Source organism: Oryctolagus cuniculus, chromosome 3 (assembly GCF_964237555.1).
Source record: "Oryctolagus cuniculus chromosome 3, mOryCun1.1, whole genome shotgun sequence".
Classification (NCBI taxonomy): Eukaryota; Metazoa; Chordata; class Mammalia; order Lagomorpha; family Leporidae; genus Oryctolagus; species Oryctolagus cuniculus.
In genome coordinates this window covers 38,155,581-38,173,335 of record NC_091434.1, presented here as the reverse complement: position 1 = coordinate 38,173,335, position 17,755 = coordinate 38,155,581, and the positions used below count along the sequence as shown (strand labels likewise).

The following is a 17,755-nucleotide window of genomic DNA, read 5'->3' as shown; positions in this document are numbered from 1 at the left end:
AGGCCAGGTTCTGAGCTTGTATTTTACTCTAAATGCATCAGAATGTCTTCAGTGGAAGTGATATGATCTGAGTTGTATTTTTCAAAGTGCATTCTAACTCTATCTATAATATTAAAAAGATGATTACTCAAAGGTTAAGATTCAATAAAAGTAATATTTTTGTTTAAGTTCACTCAGACTGAATAGATTATAGAAGAGTTAGAATGGAACTGGGGTGACTAAATGGAAGGTATTACATTAGACTAGAACTAGGGAGAGAGCAGTATTAAATAAAAAATTCATGAGGCTATTTTGGACTAGGCTCCTGCACGGAGCCCCAAGAGACCTGACTAAAAAGCAAAGTGGAGTCGCTCATGCTAAGGTTCCCTGTCACCAAACGCAAACTAAGTTGTTACCTGACTTTCCAAGAAATCAAGAGATAATAGCCAAATTTCCTAAATGGGCCAGCTTCAATGGCATTATAGGGAAGCTACCTATACTTTTTTTTAAAGATTTATTTATTTATTTGAAAGTCAAAATTACACAAAGAGAGAAGGAAAGGCAGAGAGAGAGAGAGAGAGAGAGAGAGAGGTCTTCCATCCACTGTTTCACTCCCCAATTGGCCACAACAGCTGGAGCTACGCTGATCCAGGAGCCAGGAGCTTCTTCCAGGTCTTCCAATCAGGTGTAGGGGCCCAAGGACTTGGACCATCCTCTACTGCTTTCTCAGGCCATAGCAGAGAGCTAGATCGGAAGTGGAGCAGCCGGGACTCGAACCAGCGCCCATATGGGATGCGGGTACTGCAGGTGGCAGCTTTACCCACTAAGTCACAGCACCAGCCCCTACTCTTTTGAGATTTATTTATTTATCAAAAGGCAGAGTTACAGAAGGAGAAAGAGAGATACAGAGAGATCTTCTACCCACTAGTTCAGTTCCCAAATTGCTACAAAGGGTGGGGCTGGGTCAGGCGGAAGCCAGCAGCCTGGGACTCTATCTGGGTCCCTTATGGGTGGCAGAGGCCCAAGCATTTGAACTATCTTCTGCTGCTTTCCCAACCACATTAGCAGGGAGCTAGATCAGAAGTGGAGTGGCTGGGACTTGAACTAGTGCTCACATGTGACACTGGCTTAACCTGCTGCCCCACAACCATGGCCCCATTCCCTCTGCTTTAATCCTTACAAAAAGGTGACCTGAAGTAACCTGATATTCTGTCTCCCTGCCCCCACCTTACAAGAAAAGTAAGTTTGAAATGACCTATCAGTTTTTGTTCTTTATTTCTACTTTTTCAGCTCTTCTCTGTCTATAAAGCCAATCTCTTATGCTCAGCCCATCGAACACTTGTTTTATTTCATGGAATGAAGTAATCCATGATTCTGGAATTGTAAAATAAAGCCAACCAAGGTCTTCAAACTGAATTTGTTGTGATTTTTGTTTTTGGCAGCAGTATGAATAAGGAATTAGATATGAGTAGATTTGAGTTATTCTCCGGAGTTAGAATTGACATGATTTACTGATGGATTAGAAATAAGATTTGATTTGTATGTAGGCTGGGGTTACTTCCTTAAGCAACTGATTGATGGGAATTCCATTTTCTGAACTGGAGAAAACTAAGGAGAAGCATCTTGGTATTGTCTAAGAGTCTGATTTTGATTTTGGGATTTTGACTTTGGGATACCTTTTAGGCAAAGAGAAATGTCACATAGGCAGCTGGTATCCTAGAGAGAAGCTCGGGATTTGAGAGTTACAAGTACCATTCAAAGCCATGGGACTAGGTGAGATTACCCAGGACGGAAGTATAGCTAGGGCATCTCCATAAAGCCTGAACTGAGCCCTAGGGCCACCAAATGTGGAAGAAGAGCAGGGGAGGAGAAACCAGCCGAGATGACTGCAGAGAAGTCCATGAGGATGTAGGAGGAGATCCAGAAAGTGCCCAGTTCACAGAGATCAAAGAGGCTTTCAAGAATGGCGCTGTGACCAATGACATTGAGGGCTGCCAGAGAGTAAAGGAAGCTAAGAGCTAATCCTTCGGGTGTTGGTAGCATGGACCCCCTGGTGACTTGATAAAAGCAGGTTTGTTGGAGCAGCAGAAGCTTTACTGGGGTGAGCTGGAGAATAGGAAATGAGGAAATGAAGAAACCTTCTGCACGAAGGTCTGTTGTGAAGTGGAATCAAACACTGGGGCAGTAGTTGGAGAAGTTGTGAGGTCAAGGCACAGAATAGAAACCCCAAGCCCAAGAATTTAAGAAAACAAATAGATGGAATGATAGCAAACTTAGGGTTCCTGTTGGAAAGAATAATGAGCTAAAAAGAAAAGATGAAAAGGTATGAACACTGTCGGTGCACCATCTAGGTTGAATATACTTGCAAATCTAAGTCCTTTCATCATGGCATATATTACAGTAATTTACAAACCTTGTCTCTCTTGTTTAAGTCCAAGCTCCAAGACTGTTTTACTCATTTTTTAATCTCTTGAGATCAACACCGTACCTTGCACTTTAGTGACTGTCCAGTAAACTTGCTTATTGAGATTTAGCAATTTAACAATTCATTGAAATACAGTTTATTAAAATAGATGTACATACTTGCCTCTTTTGCCAGCTGACCTGACTGCCATTAGTTCTAGGCTGAATCCTCTGATTGACTGCCCATTGGGTGGAACTGAGGAGGGTTCTTCCACTTTCCTACCCTCAAGAGTCATAGAAGACACGAATCTTCCTGCTGTCAAAGGTTAAAAGGACAGAAGGCAATGGCTCGTCTTTCTAGAGCATGAGTATGTTGGAGGGTATGCGATGCCAACTCAGGGAGGAATGGTTTGGGAGCTTAATTTTAATCATATAATAAATATATTTTATAATATATTATTAAAAATATGCTCCATATGCATATTTCATCCACTCGCATATTTCGTATAATTATTCCTGAAATGCAGATGGAATAGGCTGAGATCTGGTGGCGTGGTCATGATGGCACAGTGGATTGTTACCACTTCGGATGCCCACATCCCATATCAGAGTACCTGGGGTCCAGTCCCAACTACTCTGCTTCCAATCTGCTTCTTGCTAATACACACTGGGAGCCATCAGATGATGGTTCAAGTACTTGGATCCCTGCAACCCCCATGGGAGACCTGGCTGGAGTTCCTGGCTCCTGGCTCCTGGCTTTGGCCTGACTCAGCCCAGCCCTGACCATTGTGAGCATTTAGAGAGTAAGCCAGCAGATGGAAGATATTCTCTCTCTCTCTCTCTCTCTCTCTCTCTCTCTGCCTTTCAAATAAAATGAAGATAAATAATTTTTTTAAATAAAAAATATTGTATAGAATGAACTTCCAGGCTTTCAAAGGATACTTGTGGTCTGCGTATCTTACTCTACTAAACTGTTAACATAAAGACTGTGTGTGTGTAACAGTTTTTAGTCCTTTCTGAATAGATTGTTTTCTTAAGTTAAAAAGAATAGTTAAGAACAACTGAGATCGGCTGGCGCCGCGGCTCACTAGGCTAATCCTCCGCCTTGCAGCGCCGGCACACGGAGTTCTAGTCCCAGTCGGGGCGCCGGATTCTGTCCCAGTTGCCCCTCTTCCAGGCCAGCTCTCTGCTGTGGCCAAGGGAGTGCAGTGGAGGATGGCCCACGTCCTTGGGCCCTGCACCCCATGGGAGACCAGGATAAGTACCTGGCTCCTGCCTTCGGATCAGCGCTGTGCGCTGGCCACGGCAGCCATTGGAGGATGAACCAACGGCAAAGGAAGACCTTTCTCTCTGTCTCTCTCACTGTCCACTCTGCCTGTCAAAAAAAAAAAAAAAAAAAAAAAAAAACAACTGAGATCGTTATTTTTAAAAATTAAATGCTGAATTTCTAAGTGGCTGAGATTTTAGCAAAGGGGCATCCGGTTGTCACTGACATCTGGGAGCACTTGACTGTGGCTGAGCTTCAATGCAAGAAGCTAATGACAAGAATGAGAAGCAAAGGCCTGCTGATGACATGTGGTCATTTGGAGGAATGATTTAAATAGGAACATGTCTACTAATCTCATACCAAAAAACAATTAGCGGATTGAATGACTAATCACCAGCTGTAGGTAAGCAGATGCTAATGTGTTATTTTTAGAATGGAAGCACATGCTATGTGGGAATAGTTGAGACATATATTCATACATCTTGTACCATGACATAAAAGTAATTAGACATTAGAGCAAGCATATTTGATGAAACTTAAATATATAGACCTAAATAAAATTTGCTTCTATATCTGAATTATTTATATGCAATATGTGCCTAATATGTTACACCTCTCTCTCTTATTTTTTCCTTGTCTCAGTTTTATTGACAAAACCTATCCTATTGCCACATCCTCACATTGCAATCTCAGGCTGGACATTACAAGTCACTTTTTTTGGCTTAAAAATCAAGAACAGTGGAGCTGGCAATGTGGCATAGTGGGTTAAACTGCCACCTGCAACATCAGCATCCCATATGGGCACTGCTTCATGTCCTGGCTGTTCCACTTCTGGTCTAGCTCCCTGCTAATATGCCAGGGAAAGCAGTGGAAGGTGGCCCAAGTGCTCCCACATGGGAGACCCAGAAGAAGCTCCTGGCTCCTGTGGGGAGCAACCCGGACTAGACTAAGTTACTGGAATTAAGACTTATTCTATGCATCTGCTCTCCCACAATATGGCGCTGAGAAGGGAGAAACAGCTTCTACACAGCTGCCTCCAGTTCAACCAATAAACTGTAGGACCTACTCCTGATTGGAGGAGAGCAGCGTACTCGGTGTGTGGGTAGCAGAGTTGGGATTGGTGGAAGAGGACTATAAAGGAGGAGAGAGACAACATGCACCAGGAACATCTATCTGAAGGAACACCTTGCAGCCCCCGAGAGAGCCGGCCGGCGGTGTGCCGCTCCCCTGCGGAAGTGGGGAAAGTGGCAGGGGGCCCGCCCCTCCACGGAGGTGGAGGGACAGTAGCCAACCCGGGAAGAACCAGCAGCAAACCCGGGGAGGGCCGAGCAGACAAAAGAACAGCGCAGGGTCCTGTGTCGTTCCTCCACGAAGACGGGGAGCGACATAATGGTGCCGTGACTCGGATAGGAAACCTAGGAGGGAAGAAACGGGAAGAAGTGGGAAAATACCGGAGAGAGAGACTAGCAAAGAGCCTAGGGAAAAGCCGGACGGAAAAGGTGCCGGAAGAAGCTATTGAAAGCCTAGGCATAGACTCGGATATGGACTGTGGGAAAGAAGTTAGGATTTAAAGTGAAAGCAAGAAGAAACTTAGACTCAGATACGGACTGCAGGTTGAAAGTGAAAGTGAAACCTAGAAGAAACTTAGACTCGGATACGGACTGTGGGGAGAAGCCAGGAGAAATGAGAGGGGAATATCGTTGGAAGAAAAGTTAGGGAAACATACCGGGTAGAGAAAAATGTTAGGAAGGATGAAGCCGCGGGGGCAGGCCAAAGCGGAGACGAAAGCTAGCCTTGGGATTCGTCGAGTCAGCCCGGGGAACAAGGGGCGAAAATCTAAAACCAGAGGCGGAGACGCGTGAGCTAGGTTGGAATCCGTCAGATTAGCCCAGGGAGCAGAGGACGGGAAGCCAAACCGTAAGGCGGAGACGCGTGAGCTAGGTTGAATTCGCCAGGTTAGCCCGGGAAACTTAGACTGAATGCCGGTGGCGGAAACGTGAGCTGGGCTGTGTGACTCGCGGAAGCTGCCGCGCGCAGAGAGAGCGCGCGGGGCACAAGTGGGGAGAGCGCACGGGGCGCGGATAGATAGGGAACGTGGGGCTAGCGTGAAGGCCATGGTGTGGGCGCGAAGGCCGTGGAGACCGCGGAGCGCGCGAAGCCGAGCCGCGCAGAGCCGGGAACCCGCCGCAGGGCGGGCGCCGGGAAGCCGCGCAGATGAGAGAAGCGCAGGCTGAAGCGGCGCAGAGCCAGGAACCCGCCACGGGGCGAGGCGCCGAGAAGCAGCCTCGGGGCGGGCGCTGGGATGCTGCAGGGATAAGAGAAACAGAAGTTTAGAAGTAAAATGAGAGAAATAGGAATGCTGGTAGATAGAAGTAAAATAGGAGAAATAGGAATGCCCGGAGATAGAGAAATAGAGAAAAATAAGGCCTCCCCACAACACGCATGGCAATGAGAGAGCTTGGATTCGGTCTGCCTGATTAGGGAGGCGGTGAGCACCTGCGGGCAGCTAGCAGCTTATGCGCTGCAGGTCACCGAAGACAGGCACAAATTAACATCAATAAGTCTCCCCACAAGACAGCAATGAGAGGGCTTGGATTCGGTTTGCCTGATTGCTAGGGCTTGTAAGTACCTGCAGGCAGTTCTAGCAGGGCAGAGCATGCGCTGCAGGGCACCGAACTCAGGCACGCATCAGCGCCTAAAAACCTCCTCACAACATGGTGAAGAGAGGACCCGGATTCGGTTTGCCTGATTGGTAGGGCTTGTAAGCACTTGTGGGCAACTCCAGCAAGCAGAGCAGAGTGTGTGCCATGGGGCACCGAAGACAGGCGCGTATCAACGCCAAAAAATAAAAAGAAAGGGGGATCTGTGGGGAGCAACCCGGACTAGACTAAGTTACTGGAATTAAGACTTATTCTATGCATCTGCTCTCCCACAATATGGCGCTGAGAAGGGAGAAACAGCTTCTACACAGCTGCCTCCAGTTCAACCAATAAACTGTAGGACCTACTCCTGATTGGAGGAGAGCAGCGTACTCGGTGTGTGGGTAGCAGAGTTGGGATTGGTGGAAGAGGACTATAAAGGAGGAGAGAGACAACATGCACCAGGAACATCTATCTGAAGGAACACCTTGCAGCCCCCGAGAGAGCCGGCCGGCGGTGTGCCGCTCCCCTGCGGAAGTGGGGAAAGTGGCAGGGGGCCCGCCCCTCCACGGAGGTGGAGGGACGGTAGCCAACCCGGGAAGAACCAGCAGCAAACCCGGGGAGGGCTGAGCAGACAAAAGAACAGCGCAGGGTCCTGTGTCGTTCCTCCACGAAGACGGGGAGCGACAGCTCCTGGCTTCAGATCGGCGCAGCTCTGGCCATTGCGACCTTTTGGGGAGTGTACCAACAGATGGAAGATCTCTCTCTTTGTGTGTGTGTCTCTGCCTCTCTCTGTAATTCTGCCTTTCAAATAAATAAAAGTAAATCTTTTTAAAAAAATCAAGAGCAGTAATTGGAGACAATCTCTTTTTTCCATTATAATGTATAACATACATTTTATAAGCACTTAAACATTAGGTTCCCAAACCTATAAAAATCATATTTCAAATACTTATTTGCAAATAAATTGTCTGAAACTTAGAACATGTCTCCCCTAGACACAGTGAGGTAAATAGCAGTTTGGTTCCTGAACTAACTTACAAGTGATATTTGACTTGTAATGTCCCTAGCTGCAAGCAATATTTTCGCAATGTTTTGTAATTAAAAAGACAAGAAGAAAAATTCTTGGTACCAGTGAGTTGCCTTTCATGAATGGTGCTTAGAGAAAAGCAGGTTTAAGGGACAGGGGTGAGGACTGCCTTGGAAGCTGTGGAGTTGTGGAGCACAGACAGGAAGGCATGCAAAAGGAAACTTATGCCCTTTTTCTTTCACCGATCAAAAGTTCTCCCATATTGAGTTTGAGTCAAGTGGAAAAGTTAATAAAAGCCCTACAGTTTGGAAAAATAGCTATATATAAAGCCCCAGGTTGTCAGTCTGTTCTCACACTACTCTCAACCCTTATGAACCTGCCCTAAGCTGGGAGCTGGGGGTAGGGGGAAAGGTCTGGGTTGGAGGGTGGAAGCCACCAGCCTGGGAATCTAAGATAATTAGAACTCGCTGTTTCCTTTGTACATGACACAAACCACTTGTATTTATTTAAAATACTGCATTTTGTTGATCATGGATTTTTTTTAAAGATATTTATTTGAAAGTCAGAGTTACACACAGAGAGGAGAGGCAGAGAGAGAGATCTTCCATCCGATGGTTCACTCCCCATTGGCTGCAACGGCCGGAGCTGCGCTGATCCGAAGCCAGGAGCCAGGAGCTTCAACCTGGTCTTTCAAGTGGGTGCAGGGACCCAAGGACTTGGGCCATCTTCTACTGCTTTCCCAGGCCATAGCAGAGAGCTGGATTGGAAGTGGAGCAGTCGGGACTCAAACCGGTGCCCATATGGGATGCTGGCACTGCAGGCGGCGGCTTTACCTGCTAAGCCAAAACGCCAGCCCCAATCACAGATTTTTATGTGTAGTTTTTATTTAAATTTTTAGTCATGATTTTTAGAAATATAATTTCAGAAATATTTTGTAATTTTTAAAGGTTTATTTATTTTATTTGAAAGATGACAAAGAGAGGAAGACCAAAATCTTCCATCTGCTGGTTCACTCCCCATAGCTATGCCACCTGGAGCTGGGCCTGGCCAAAGCCATGAGCCAGAACCTGCATCTGGGTCTGCCACGTGGGTGCAGGGGCCCAGCCACTTGGGCCACCCTCTGCTGCTTCCCCAGACACATTAGCAGGGCGCTGGATCGGAAGCAGAGTAGCCGAGACTAGAACCAGCACTCAGATATGGGATGGCTGCGTCCCAAGTGGTGGCCACAATGCCAGGCCCTTTATTTATTATTCTTATTCCTCGTAATTACTCGGTGTTTTTGGTGCCTCCTTGTGCCTCATCTCAAACCGAGCTCCTGTGGGAAACAGTGAGGGAGGAAGCTGCCCAAGGCAGCCCCTGAAGCTAAGAGATTCTTTCCGTCTCAAATCTCAGTCTGTCTGTCTGTCTCTGGTCAGTTTTCTTTTGTTACTCTGGGTCTCTACCTGCACTCCTGGCTATTACAGAAGGCCCTGCTATGGACAGGAGCCAACTGACCACTGGGACTAGGAGCAAGGAGGGGACTGTATTTCTGAGGTTGGGTGCAGGCCTAATCAATGTGCCCATTCCTCTACATTTAGGGTTCAAGCCCTGGTTCTGCTTCCAGTTCCATCTTCCTGATGACGCACACCCTAAAAAAGCAACAGGGGATGGCACAAGTACCCGAGTCCCTGTCACCCACATGGAAGACCCAGATAGGGTTCCGGCTCCTGGCTTCAGACTGGCCTCACCCTGTCTGTTGTGGGCATTTGGAGAGTACACCGGCAGATAGAAGCTATCCCCCTACCCCTTTCAAATAAATAAATAAAAATTTAAAAGTAAACAAAAGGCCGCTTATACACACAAAACAGATGGTCCGAGATGCAGTCGACTTGTCTGTGAGTACTGAAGTACAAGGAAGATAGGGGTGGTGGGAATCGGGCTTGGAGTTTGGGAAGGACAACTTGTGGAGGAGTTAAGCTGGGAGTGAGGCAAAGTGGATTCGGCCAGTTCTCCATCCTGGCCACCGAGTGGTGCTGTCGGTTCGAGGCTGTACTCTCAGGCATGAGGGCAGCCAGAAGGGGCCCAGGCACTCTGGGTTTGAGCGGGGGACAGGGAGCTCAGAGGGTCTCCCACACAATTTGCAGGTATCAGAAATTTACAAGCCAGGTGTTTGTAACCTGCGTGTGTTTGTGGGCGGGCCCTCACAGGGCACGCAAGGGCACGCATACTTTAAAGCACTGATAACTTGCGTGACATGGTTTTAAACAGCTGTCAAACTCCACTGCTTGCAGTACTGTGACGTGTGCTGAGCGTCAGCAAGCGAGGATGGATTTCCAGCCTTGACCGCTTCACTCTGACACAGCAGTGAACTTTAAGGAGATGTCAGAGTAGGTAACGGGAGCATTTTAATGCATTTCACAGAAATTGACGATGACAAGTTATACTGCGGTGTCTTGTTCTGTAGTCAACAGGCTATAGGGGACAAATTGCTTTGATTATTCATTGACTGAGGGACTGCTGCATAGACAGGCCTGGAACTGAAGACAGCAGGTGGAGGAAGCTCAACTTGCCCTCGATTTTTTCGAATGCTGCGTATGGAGGAAGTTCTTCCACGGGCGTTGGAACTATCATTCTAAGTACCAGGAAGCAATCATCTGCACACACAAGGCAACAGTGCACTGGACTGTGTTAGGGGCCCCTGTGCTTGCTCTCAGCTCCTGACTGAGTTCGTTGTGTGCAAACATAGTTAAGAGCATAGGATTTGTCAATACCAGTGGATTTAAATTCTAATTCTTAAAATGACATTCTAAAAAAAAAAATTAAATGAGATAATGTGTATGAAGTTTAGAACTGCTTTAAAAAAATGTTTGGTGAAATGCCTAATGAAGGAATGACCAAACACACACTTGAAGACTCCTTGGTATGACTGAATATCATCCCATTCTTAAATTGCATTAACGAAAATAGGGGCCAGCACTGTGGCATGGTGGGTTAAAGCCGCTGCCAGCAATGCCAGCATCCCATATGGGTGCTGGTTCGAGTCCTGGCTGCCCCACTTCTGATCCAGCTCTCTGCTATGGCCTGATAAAACAGAAGATGGCCCAAATCATTGGGCCCCTGCACCCATGTAGGAGACCCGGAGGAAGCTCCTGGCTTCTGGTTTTGGATCGGTGCAGCTCTGGGCGTTGCGGCCACTTGGGAAGTGAACCAGTGGATAGAAGACCTCTCTCTCTCTCTCTCTCTCTCTCTCTGTGTGTGTGTGTGTGTGTGTGTGTGTGTGTCTGGGTGTAACTCTGCCTTTCAAATAAATAAGTAAATCTTAAAAAAAAAAAAAAAGAAAATAGTTAAGTAGGTTAAAAGTGTGAACTCTGGGGCCGGCACCATGGCTCACTTGGTTAATCCTCTGCCTGCGGTGCCAGCATCCCATATGGAAGCCAGGTTCTAATCCTAGTTGCTCCTCTTCTAGTCTAGCTCTCTGGTGTGGCCCGGGAAGGCAGTGGAGGATGGCCCAGGTGCTTGGTCCCCTGCACCTGCATGGGAGACCAGGAAGAAGCCCCTGGCTCCTGGCTTCAGATCGGCATAGCACTGTCCGTTTCGACCATTTGGGGAGTGAACCAACAGAAGGAAGACCTTTCTCTCTGTCTCTCTCTTTCACTGTCTGTAATTCTACCTGTCAAATAAATAAATAAAAATCTACCAAAAAAAAAAAGTGTGAACTTTGGAGCTGTTCTGCTTTGGTTTATTTTTTTTTAAAGCTTTCATTTATTTTTTTTTTTAATTGTGCTGTCACCAGTTTTTGTCTCCTATGGGTTTTTTTGTTTTGTTTTGTTTTAAGATTTAGTTATTTGTTTGAAAGTCAGAGTTACACAGAGAGAGAAAGAGAGGCAGAGGCAAAGAGAGAGAGAGAGGTCTTCCATATGCTGGTTCACTCCCTAATTGGCCGAAACAGCCGGAGCTGCGCTGATCCAAAGCCAGGAGCCAGAAGTTCTTCTGGGTCTCCCACATGGGTACAGGGGCCAAGGGCTTGGGCCATCTTCTACTGCTTTCCCAGGCTACAGCAGAGAGCCAGATTGGAAGTGGAGCAGCCGAATCTCAAACCGTTGCCCACAAGGGATGCCAGCACTGCAGGCGGCGGCTTTATCAGCTATGCCACAGCACCGGCCCCTTAAAGCTTTTATTTAATGAATGCAAATTTCATAGGTACAGCTTTAGGAATATAGCAGTTCTTCCTCCCATACCCACCCTCCCAGCCCTACTCCCGTCTCACCTCCTACTCTCTCATTCCATTCTTCATTAAGATTCATTTTTAATTATCTTTATATACAGAAGACCAACTCTATACTAAGTAAAGATTTCAACAGTTTGCACCCACACAGACATACAATGTATAAAGTACTGTTTGAGAACAAGTGTTTTTGCCTTGGTTTAAACCCTGATTCTGTCAAATCTTGTCTGGCCTGGGGTAAATTATTGAATACGTTTGGTGACAGAGTGACTATGAAAAAATACAAGGAATAGCCTTATTATTATTGTCACCTTGTTTCTACCTGTAGTCAGATTTGGACTCCATAAGTGCCTCACTGTTGTTTATTCATTCATAAAAAAAAAACATGCTGCTACATTGAAAGCGAAAAATTAAATATAAAATTGGTGCCCCCACTGAAGTGGGGACCAAATCATAAAGGCAAATCTTTTCTGAAACTTCCCGTCAGTCCCTTCAGACTCAATAAATTAAACCAGCAATCCCACACACACAATGAATAACAAAGAAAATATCTAGTCTGAAAAAGCATAATTTCCTTTGTTTTGCTTAGTGTGAAATAGGAAGTCTTCCACTTTCTCTGCATCTGCATGAATTTCCAGATTTAGCTAACAGGTCTTTTTAAGGGTATAGTGTTCAGTTTAATTGCACTGTTTCACAAGCTAAGCCATTCTGTCACAAGAACACCTTGCAATTAGATTTCCTTCCTTGCCTATGACATGTCTTTTTTAACCTGTCATTGCTTTCTAGTAGATTTAGAATGTGAACCTGCACATATGGAATCACTTGGCATTCTTGAACGTTCCGTTTGCAGTAGAGTTTTGATCCACAACAGGTCAACTACTCTTGCAGCTGCGAAGGCCAAGATGTGGAGAAATCCCGAGACAGGGCCAGAAGCGCGGACTCACAGCTTAGAAAACTAAGCATGGTAAGTAGGACGTTTGGCATTTCTGTGCAGAAATTCCCAGAGCTCCAGAAATCATCTTCCTAAATCAGCAAGAATTTGGGAGTCTGGAAATATGGCCAACTTGTTCCACATTCCTTTTTACAGAAGTCACCAGCTTTGAACCTTACCTGGAATTTATAATATCAACTTCTCTGTGAAAATTCAGTACAAGTGAACAAAATAGCACACTAATATGCAATGATAATATGATGTCAGGAAAGACCATGTATGTATGTGAATGTATAGTGAGATTAAAAAAAAAAAAACCACCTATGCCTATAATGGTCTTATAGGCACAATAGGATAATAACAGTCCCTACCACACTGTCATGTTAGCGTGAGGTTCAGTCTCTGAGCCAGCACGGGGCTGGCACACATGACAGTGATGATGATGATTGCTAAACTTTTTTTTTTTTTTTTTTTTTTGACAGAGAGAGTTAGAGAGAGAGAGACAGAGAGAAAGGTCTTCCTTCTGTTGGTTCACTCCCCAAATGGCCGCTTGGCCGGTGCGCTGCGCCGATCCGAAGCCAGGAGCCAGGTGCTTCCTCCTGGTCTCCCATGGGGTGCAGGGCCCAAGCACTTGGGCCATCCTCCACTGCCCTCCCGGGACACAGCAGAGAGCTGGACTGGAAGAGGAGCTACCGGGACAGAATCCGGCGCCCTAACCAGGACTAGAACCTGTGGTGCTGGCGCCACAGGCAGAGGATTAGCCTAGTGAGCCGCGGCACCGGCCGATTGCTAAACTTTTAATGAAAGCTTCCCCCACCCTTGTTAGTAGCAAGCAAGAATATAAAGAAATAAGTAATCAAATGTATGCATTTTGTGTGAATGTTTTTTAAAATATTTTTTCCACTTGTTCATTCAGAAATTGTTTTTGCTTTTGTTTTCTATTTCCCTAGAAAATTCTCTCTCTTTTTTAAAAAAGATTTATTTAGATGAAGTCAGAGTGGCAAAGAGAGAGGGAGAGACAGAGACAGAGATCTTCCATCCTCTGGTTCACTCCCCAGATGGCCACAATGGCCAGGACTGAGCCAGGCCAAAGCCAGGAGCCAGAAGCGTCTTCAGGGTCTCCCATATGGGTGCAGGGGCCCAAGCACTTGGGCCATCTTCCACTGCTTTCCCAGGCCATTAGCAGGGAGCTGGATCAGAAGTAGAGTAGCCAGTTCCTGATGCAGAGCCCATATGGGATGCCAGCATTGCAGGCATTGGCTTTACCAGTTATGCAACAATGCCAGCTGGGACACAATCCTTAAACACACAGAAATGGACGTTCATGTAGCCCACCCAGCATCAACAATTATCAACATTTTTACCGATTTTGTGTTTTCTATTTCTACCATTGTTTTTCTGGAGTATTTTAACTACCTGTAAATATTTCTACCTGTAAATATTTCAGTAGCCATCTCTAGCCACAGGATCCAAAATTTAAAATAAATTCTTAAAATCATCTAATACCATATCAAACATTTCTATATGTATCTCAGAATGTCATTTTACAGGATTTGTTAAAGGCAGGATTCAAGCAACATTTATATATTGCATTTGTTGGACCTTAAGTCCATTTAGCTTTCTTCTGTTTTAATAGCACTGATGTGTTAGGGAAACTTGTCAGAGCCATTTGTCCTCCGGATTTGGCTGTTTGATTCCTTGTGCTGTTAACTTCTTTGTCCACTGTATTCTTATAATTTGGTTTTAGATCTGGAAAATGGATTCAATTTAGGTTTATTTATGTATTTATTTTTTAGTCAAAACTGCATCAGAGCCGTCCCCATGTATTTCCTGGTACACCAGATCAGAAGGCACATCATGTCTGGATAGCACAAACACAGTAAAGCTAAGACTGGGCAGTGGGCTCAGATGGTGTCTGCCTGACCCCTCCATTGCAAGTCTCCTCATCAATCTTTCACCTGACGACTTTAGCAGCCACTGAGGACTGTTTGCTGAGATCCTCCATTGCATTAGGGATCGCACGATCGGAGCTTTCTGCTTCTATCTTTGCTCCTCCATTGATTAGCTGGAATTCCTCCGATGAGGAAGATCTTTCCCCTCATTAACTATTTAATGACCCCACAGCAACAATTTGTAAAGAAATGACCCAAAAACTCTTGCTTTTTTCTCTTCTATCAATATTCATATTATAAATGTGCACATTAGAAACCTCCAAGTGACCGTTTTTGTTTAGAATCATTATAAAGTTACGGATTTTACAGTTTCATGTGTTTCAATCCATTGCAGTCATTACTCTTTTTGACCCTCAGATTGTCCCATCTTTAACCAATGAGAATCCCTTTGAGGTCGGCACCACGTTCTGATGACCTGACTCTCATTGGCTTAGGATGAGTTTGGGACATCTTTCTTGATTATTTCCCTGCTTTTGGGCAAGAAAGATAACCAAGTCTCATCCTGTAGAGTTCATCCTCCAGACCTGGAATGCATCACTTCCCCATGGATGTTTGCTACTTTTTAGTGGAAAATTGTAGTGAGAGACCAAAAATGGAGCGTTAGGGTTACTCATTGCCATTGAGTTGTTATTGTTTTTATGTCTTTTTTTCCTTGACAGAACTTTTTTATTTTTAAGGAAAAAACATTGTAAGTTGATATTTCCAAATCAAATTTAAGATCACATAACTTTTACTTAATTTCTTTGCATTAATATTATGTCTATCAGCACTTATATTGAAAAGTTAGATATCTAATGGTATAAGGATGATTTTTTTCAGTCTAAGATACATCTATAATTGTGATGGGGTTCAGAATGTGCTACCCCAAAATATGGCAGCTTGGCATTTGAGAAAACAACAGAATCAGAAAAGTCATTCTCATCTTTTTATCCTTTCTCCCCCGAAGCAGACCGTAAAACCTAGGCAGACTGTCTTCTAAAGCAATTTATGGGACTTAATTCTAGCGATAACTTCTTGACACCCAGAGGAAAGGAGCAGCCTTACCCTTCAAGACACAGAGGGGCTGAGGGTATCTGAGCAAGCAGTCCCGGCGAAGTTTCCCATTCACGACTTTAGATTGGACCCTTTGTCCTCTCTTTTACAACTCTCACTTCTTTCTTAAGCTTACCACAAAAATACACAGATTCCTCTGCTTCTTTGGGCCTTCATTGCTGAAGGCTCCTGTGCCAAGTGAACTTGCATTAAACACATTTGTAGATTTTTCTCTTGTTAATCTGTCTTTCAAGGGGCTCTCATCCATAAAGCTAGCAATAAATGATAAAAAGAAATATCTTCTGTCCTATAATATATTCAAAATAATAACAATAATATTGCTACTATTGGTAAGGCTACTGACTACCCTTCATTTTCTGTCATTTCTTTGCTACAAGAGGCATGCTATAAACACCATTCTGCATGATGTATTTTGGTGATCACTCCATATCATTATATATAGAATTCATTCTTTTGATAAGCTGCATATTACTGCATTGTGTGGATATATATGGGTTATTTTGAATGTTTCTGACACAGATTTCATATTACTCCTCATGTTATAATCTGTTAAATGATTGTCATAATCTCCATATTCTAGAAAGGTTATTAATTAGGCCATAATTCCTAAAAAGTTGACTAGATACAATAGACATACTGTGAAGATGAGAAAAACGTGCAAATTTTCAGCTAAACATAATAGTTTGGAATCATACCGCTTGAGAAAGTGAAAAAGGATTTGCTAGAAACATGGTGGGTGGAAAGCTTAGCCTGCAATTATCAATACCACCAATCTTACTGCTAATTTTAAAACGGCTACCATTTGTCTTAACACAGATTCTCTGGCAACAGGGCGTGAAGCAGGAGGAGAAGGGGAGGTGTGTGCCATCCTAGGGAAGTTCTCCCAAGGGAGAGGGGCGGAGCCAATAAATGCAGGTGTTCCTGGGGAGGCCTCAGCTGCTTCACAATGCTGGACTGTTCAAATGGCCTCCTGCCCTTCTGGATTATGTCACCAGCCCTTGTAAGGTTGCTGGAGAAGCCAGAGCCTCTATGGGTACACCGAGGCAGGTGGGCAGAGTCCATGGCCTCTCCTTGGCAGTGGGCCTCCCACGTAGGGGCTCCCATTTCTATGCTGGTGGAAGGTGGTAGCCAAAACAACGGCTTCAGAAGAGCTAGAATGGCATCACCCCCACCAAGCTGCACAGGCTGCTGGCGTCGGCCTGGCCGAGCTGATCTGGAAACTTGAGCCCCACAAGCTGGGTCTGATGCACAATCTTAAATGAAATCATCTCAGTCTCCTGTCCTCATTCAGAAATATTTGGTAATAAAAAGTATTGTTTTGGGGGCCAGCGCTGTGGCGTAGTGGGTAAAGCTGCCACCTGCAGTGCCAGCATCCCCTATGGGTACTGGTTCGAGTCCTGGCTGCTCCACTTCCCATCAGGCTCTCTGCTATGCCCTGGGAAAGCAGTAGAAGATGGCCCAAGTCCTTGGGCCCTTGCACCTGCGTAGGAGACCTGGAAGAAGCTCCTGGCTGCTAGCTTCGGATCGATGCAGCTCTGGCCATTGTGGCTAACTGGGGAGTGAACCGGCATATAGAAGACCTCTCTCTCTCTCTGCCTCTCCTTATCTCTCTGTGTAACTCCAACTTTCAAATAAATAAATAAACCTTTAAAACAAAAAAAAAAGTGTTGTTTTGGACACATAGCTAGAAAATATCTTAGGAAATCATCTGATAATTTTCCTTGACCGTGAATAAGACCATAAATTATCTAATTCTTAAAAATTCTAAAGGATAGGCGCCGCGGCTCACTAGGCTAATCCTCTGCCTAGCGGCGCCGGCACACCGGGTTCTAGTCCCGGTCAGGGCGCCGGATTCTGTCCCAGTTGCCCCTCTTCCAGGCCAGCTCTCTGCTGTGGCCCGGGAGTGCAGTGGAGGATGGCCCAGGTGCTTGGGCCCTGCACCCCATGGGAGACCAGGAAAAGCACCTGGCTCCTGGCTCCTGCCATCGGATCAGCGCGGTGCACCGGCCGCAGCACGCCGGCCACGGCGGCCATTGGAGGGTGAACCAACGGCAAAGGAAGACCTTTCTCTCTGTCTCTCTCTCTCACTGTCCACTCTGCCTGTCAAAAAAAAAAAAAATTCTAAAGGATATTTAATAATTTCCCCCACAGTAACCCGTTTTTTCTAACTTTTTTTAAAAGATTTATTTATTTGTTTGGAAAGCAGAGTTACAGAGAGAGGCAGAGGCAGAGAGAGAGAGAGATCAATCGATCTTCCATCCTCTGGTTCACTCCCCCAAGGGCTACAAGGGCCAGGA

General features: G+C 45.4%; 1 protein-coding gene across 1 annotated transcript in view; it reads left to right on the top strand.

Moving 5' to 3' along the window:
- Nucleotides 1-11,968: 11,968 nt before the first annotated feature.
- Nucleotides 11,969-17,755, top strand: part of CDK15 (cyclin dependent kinase 15) — a 105,638-nt gene continuing 99,851 nt past the window's right edge. Inside the window, exon 1 of the mRNA XM_051849286.2 lies at nucleotides 11,969-12,486. Within this exon, the coding sequence (XP_051705246.2) occupies nucleotides 12,484-12,486 (3 nt within the window). The 5' untranslated portion in view covers nucleotides 11,969-12,483. The remainder of the gene's footprint in view (nucleotides 12,487-17,755) is intronic.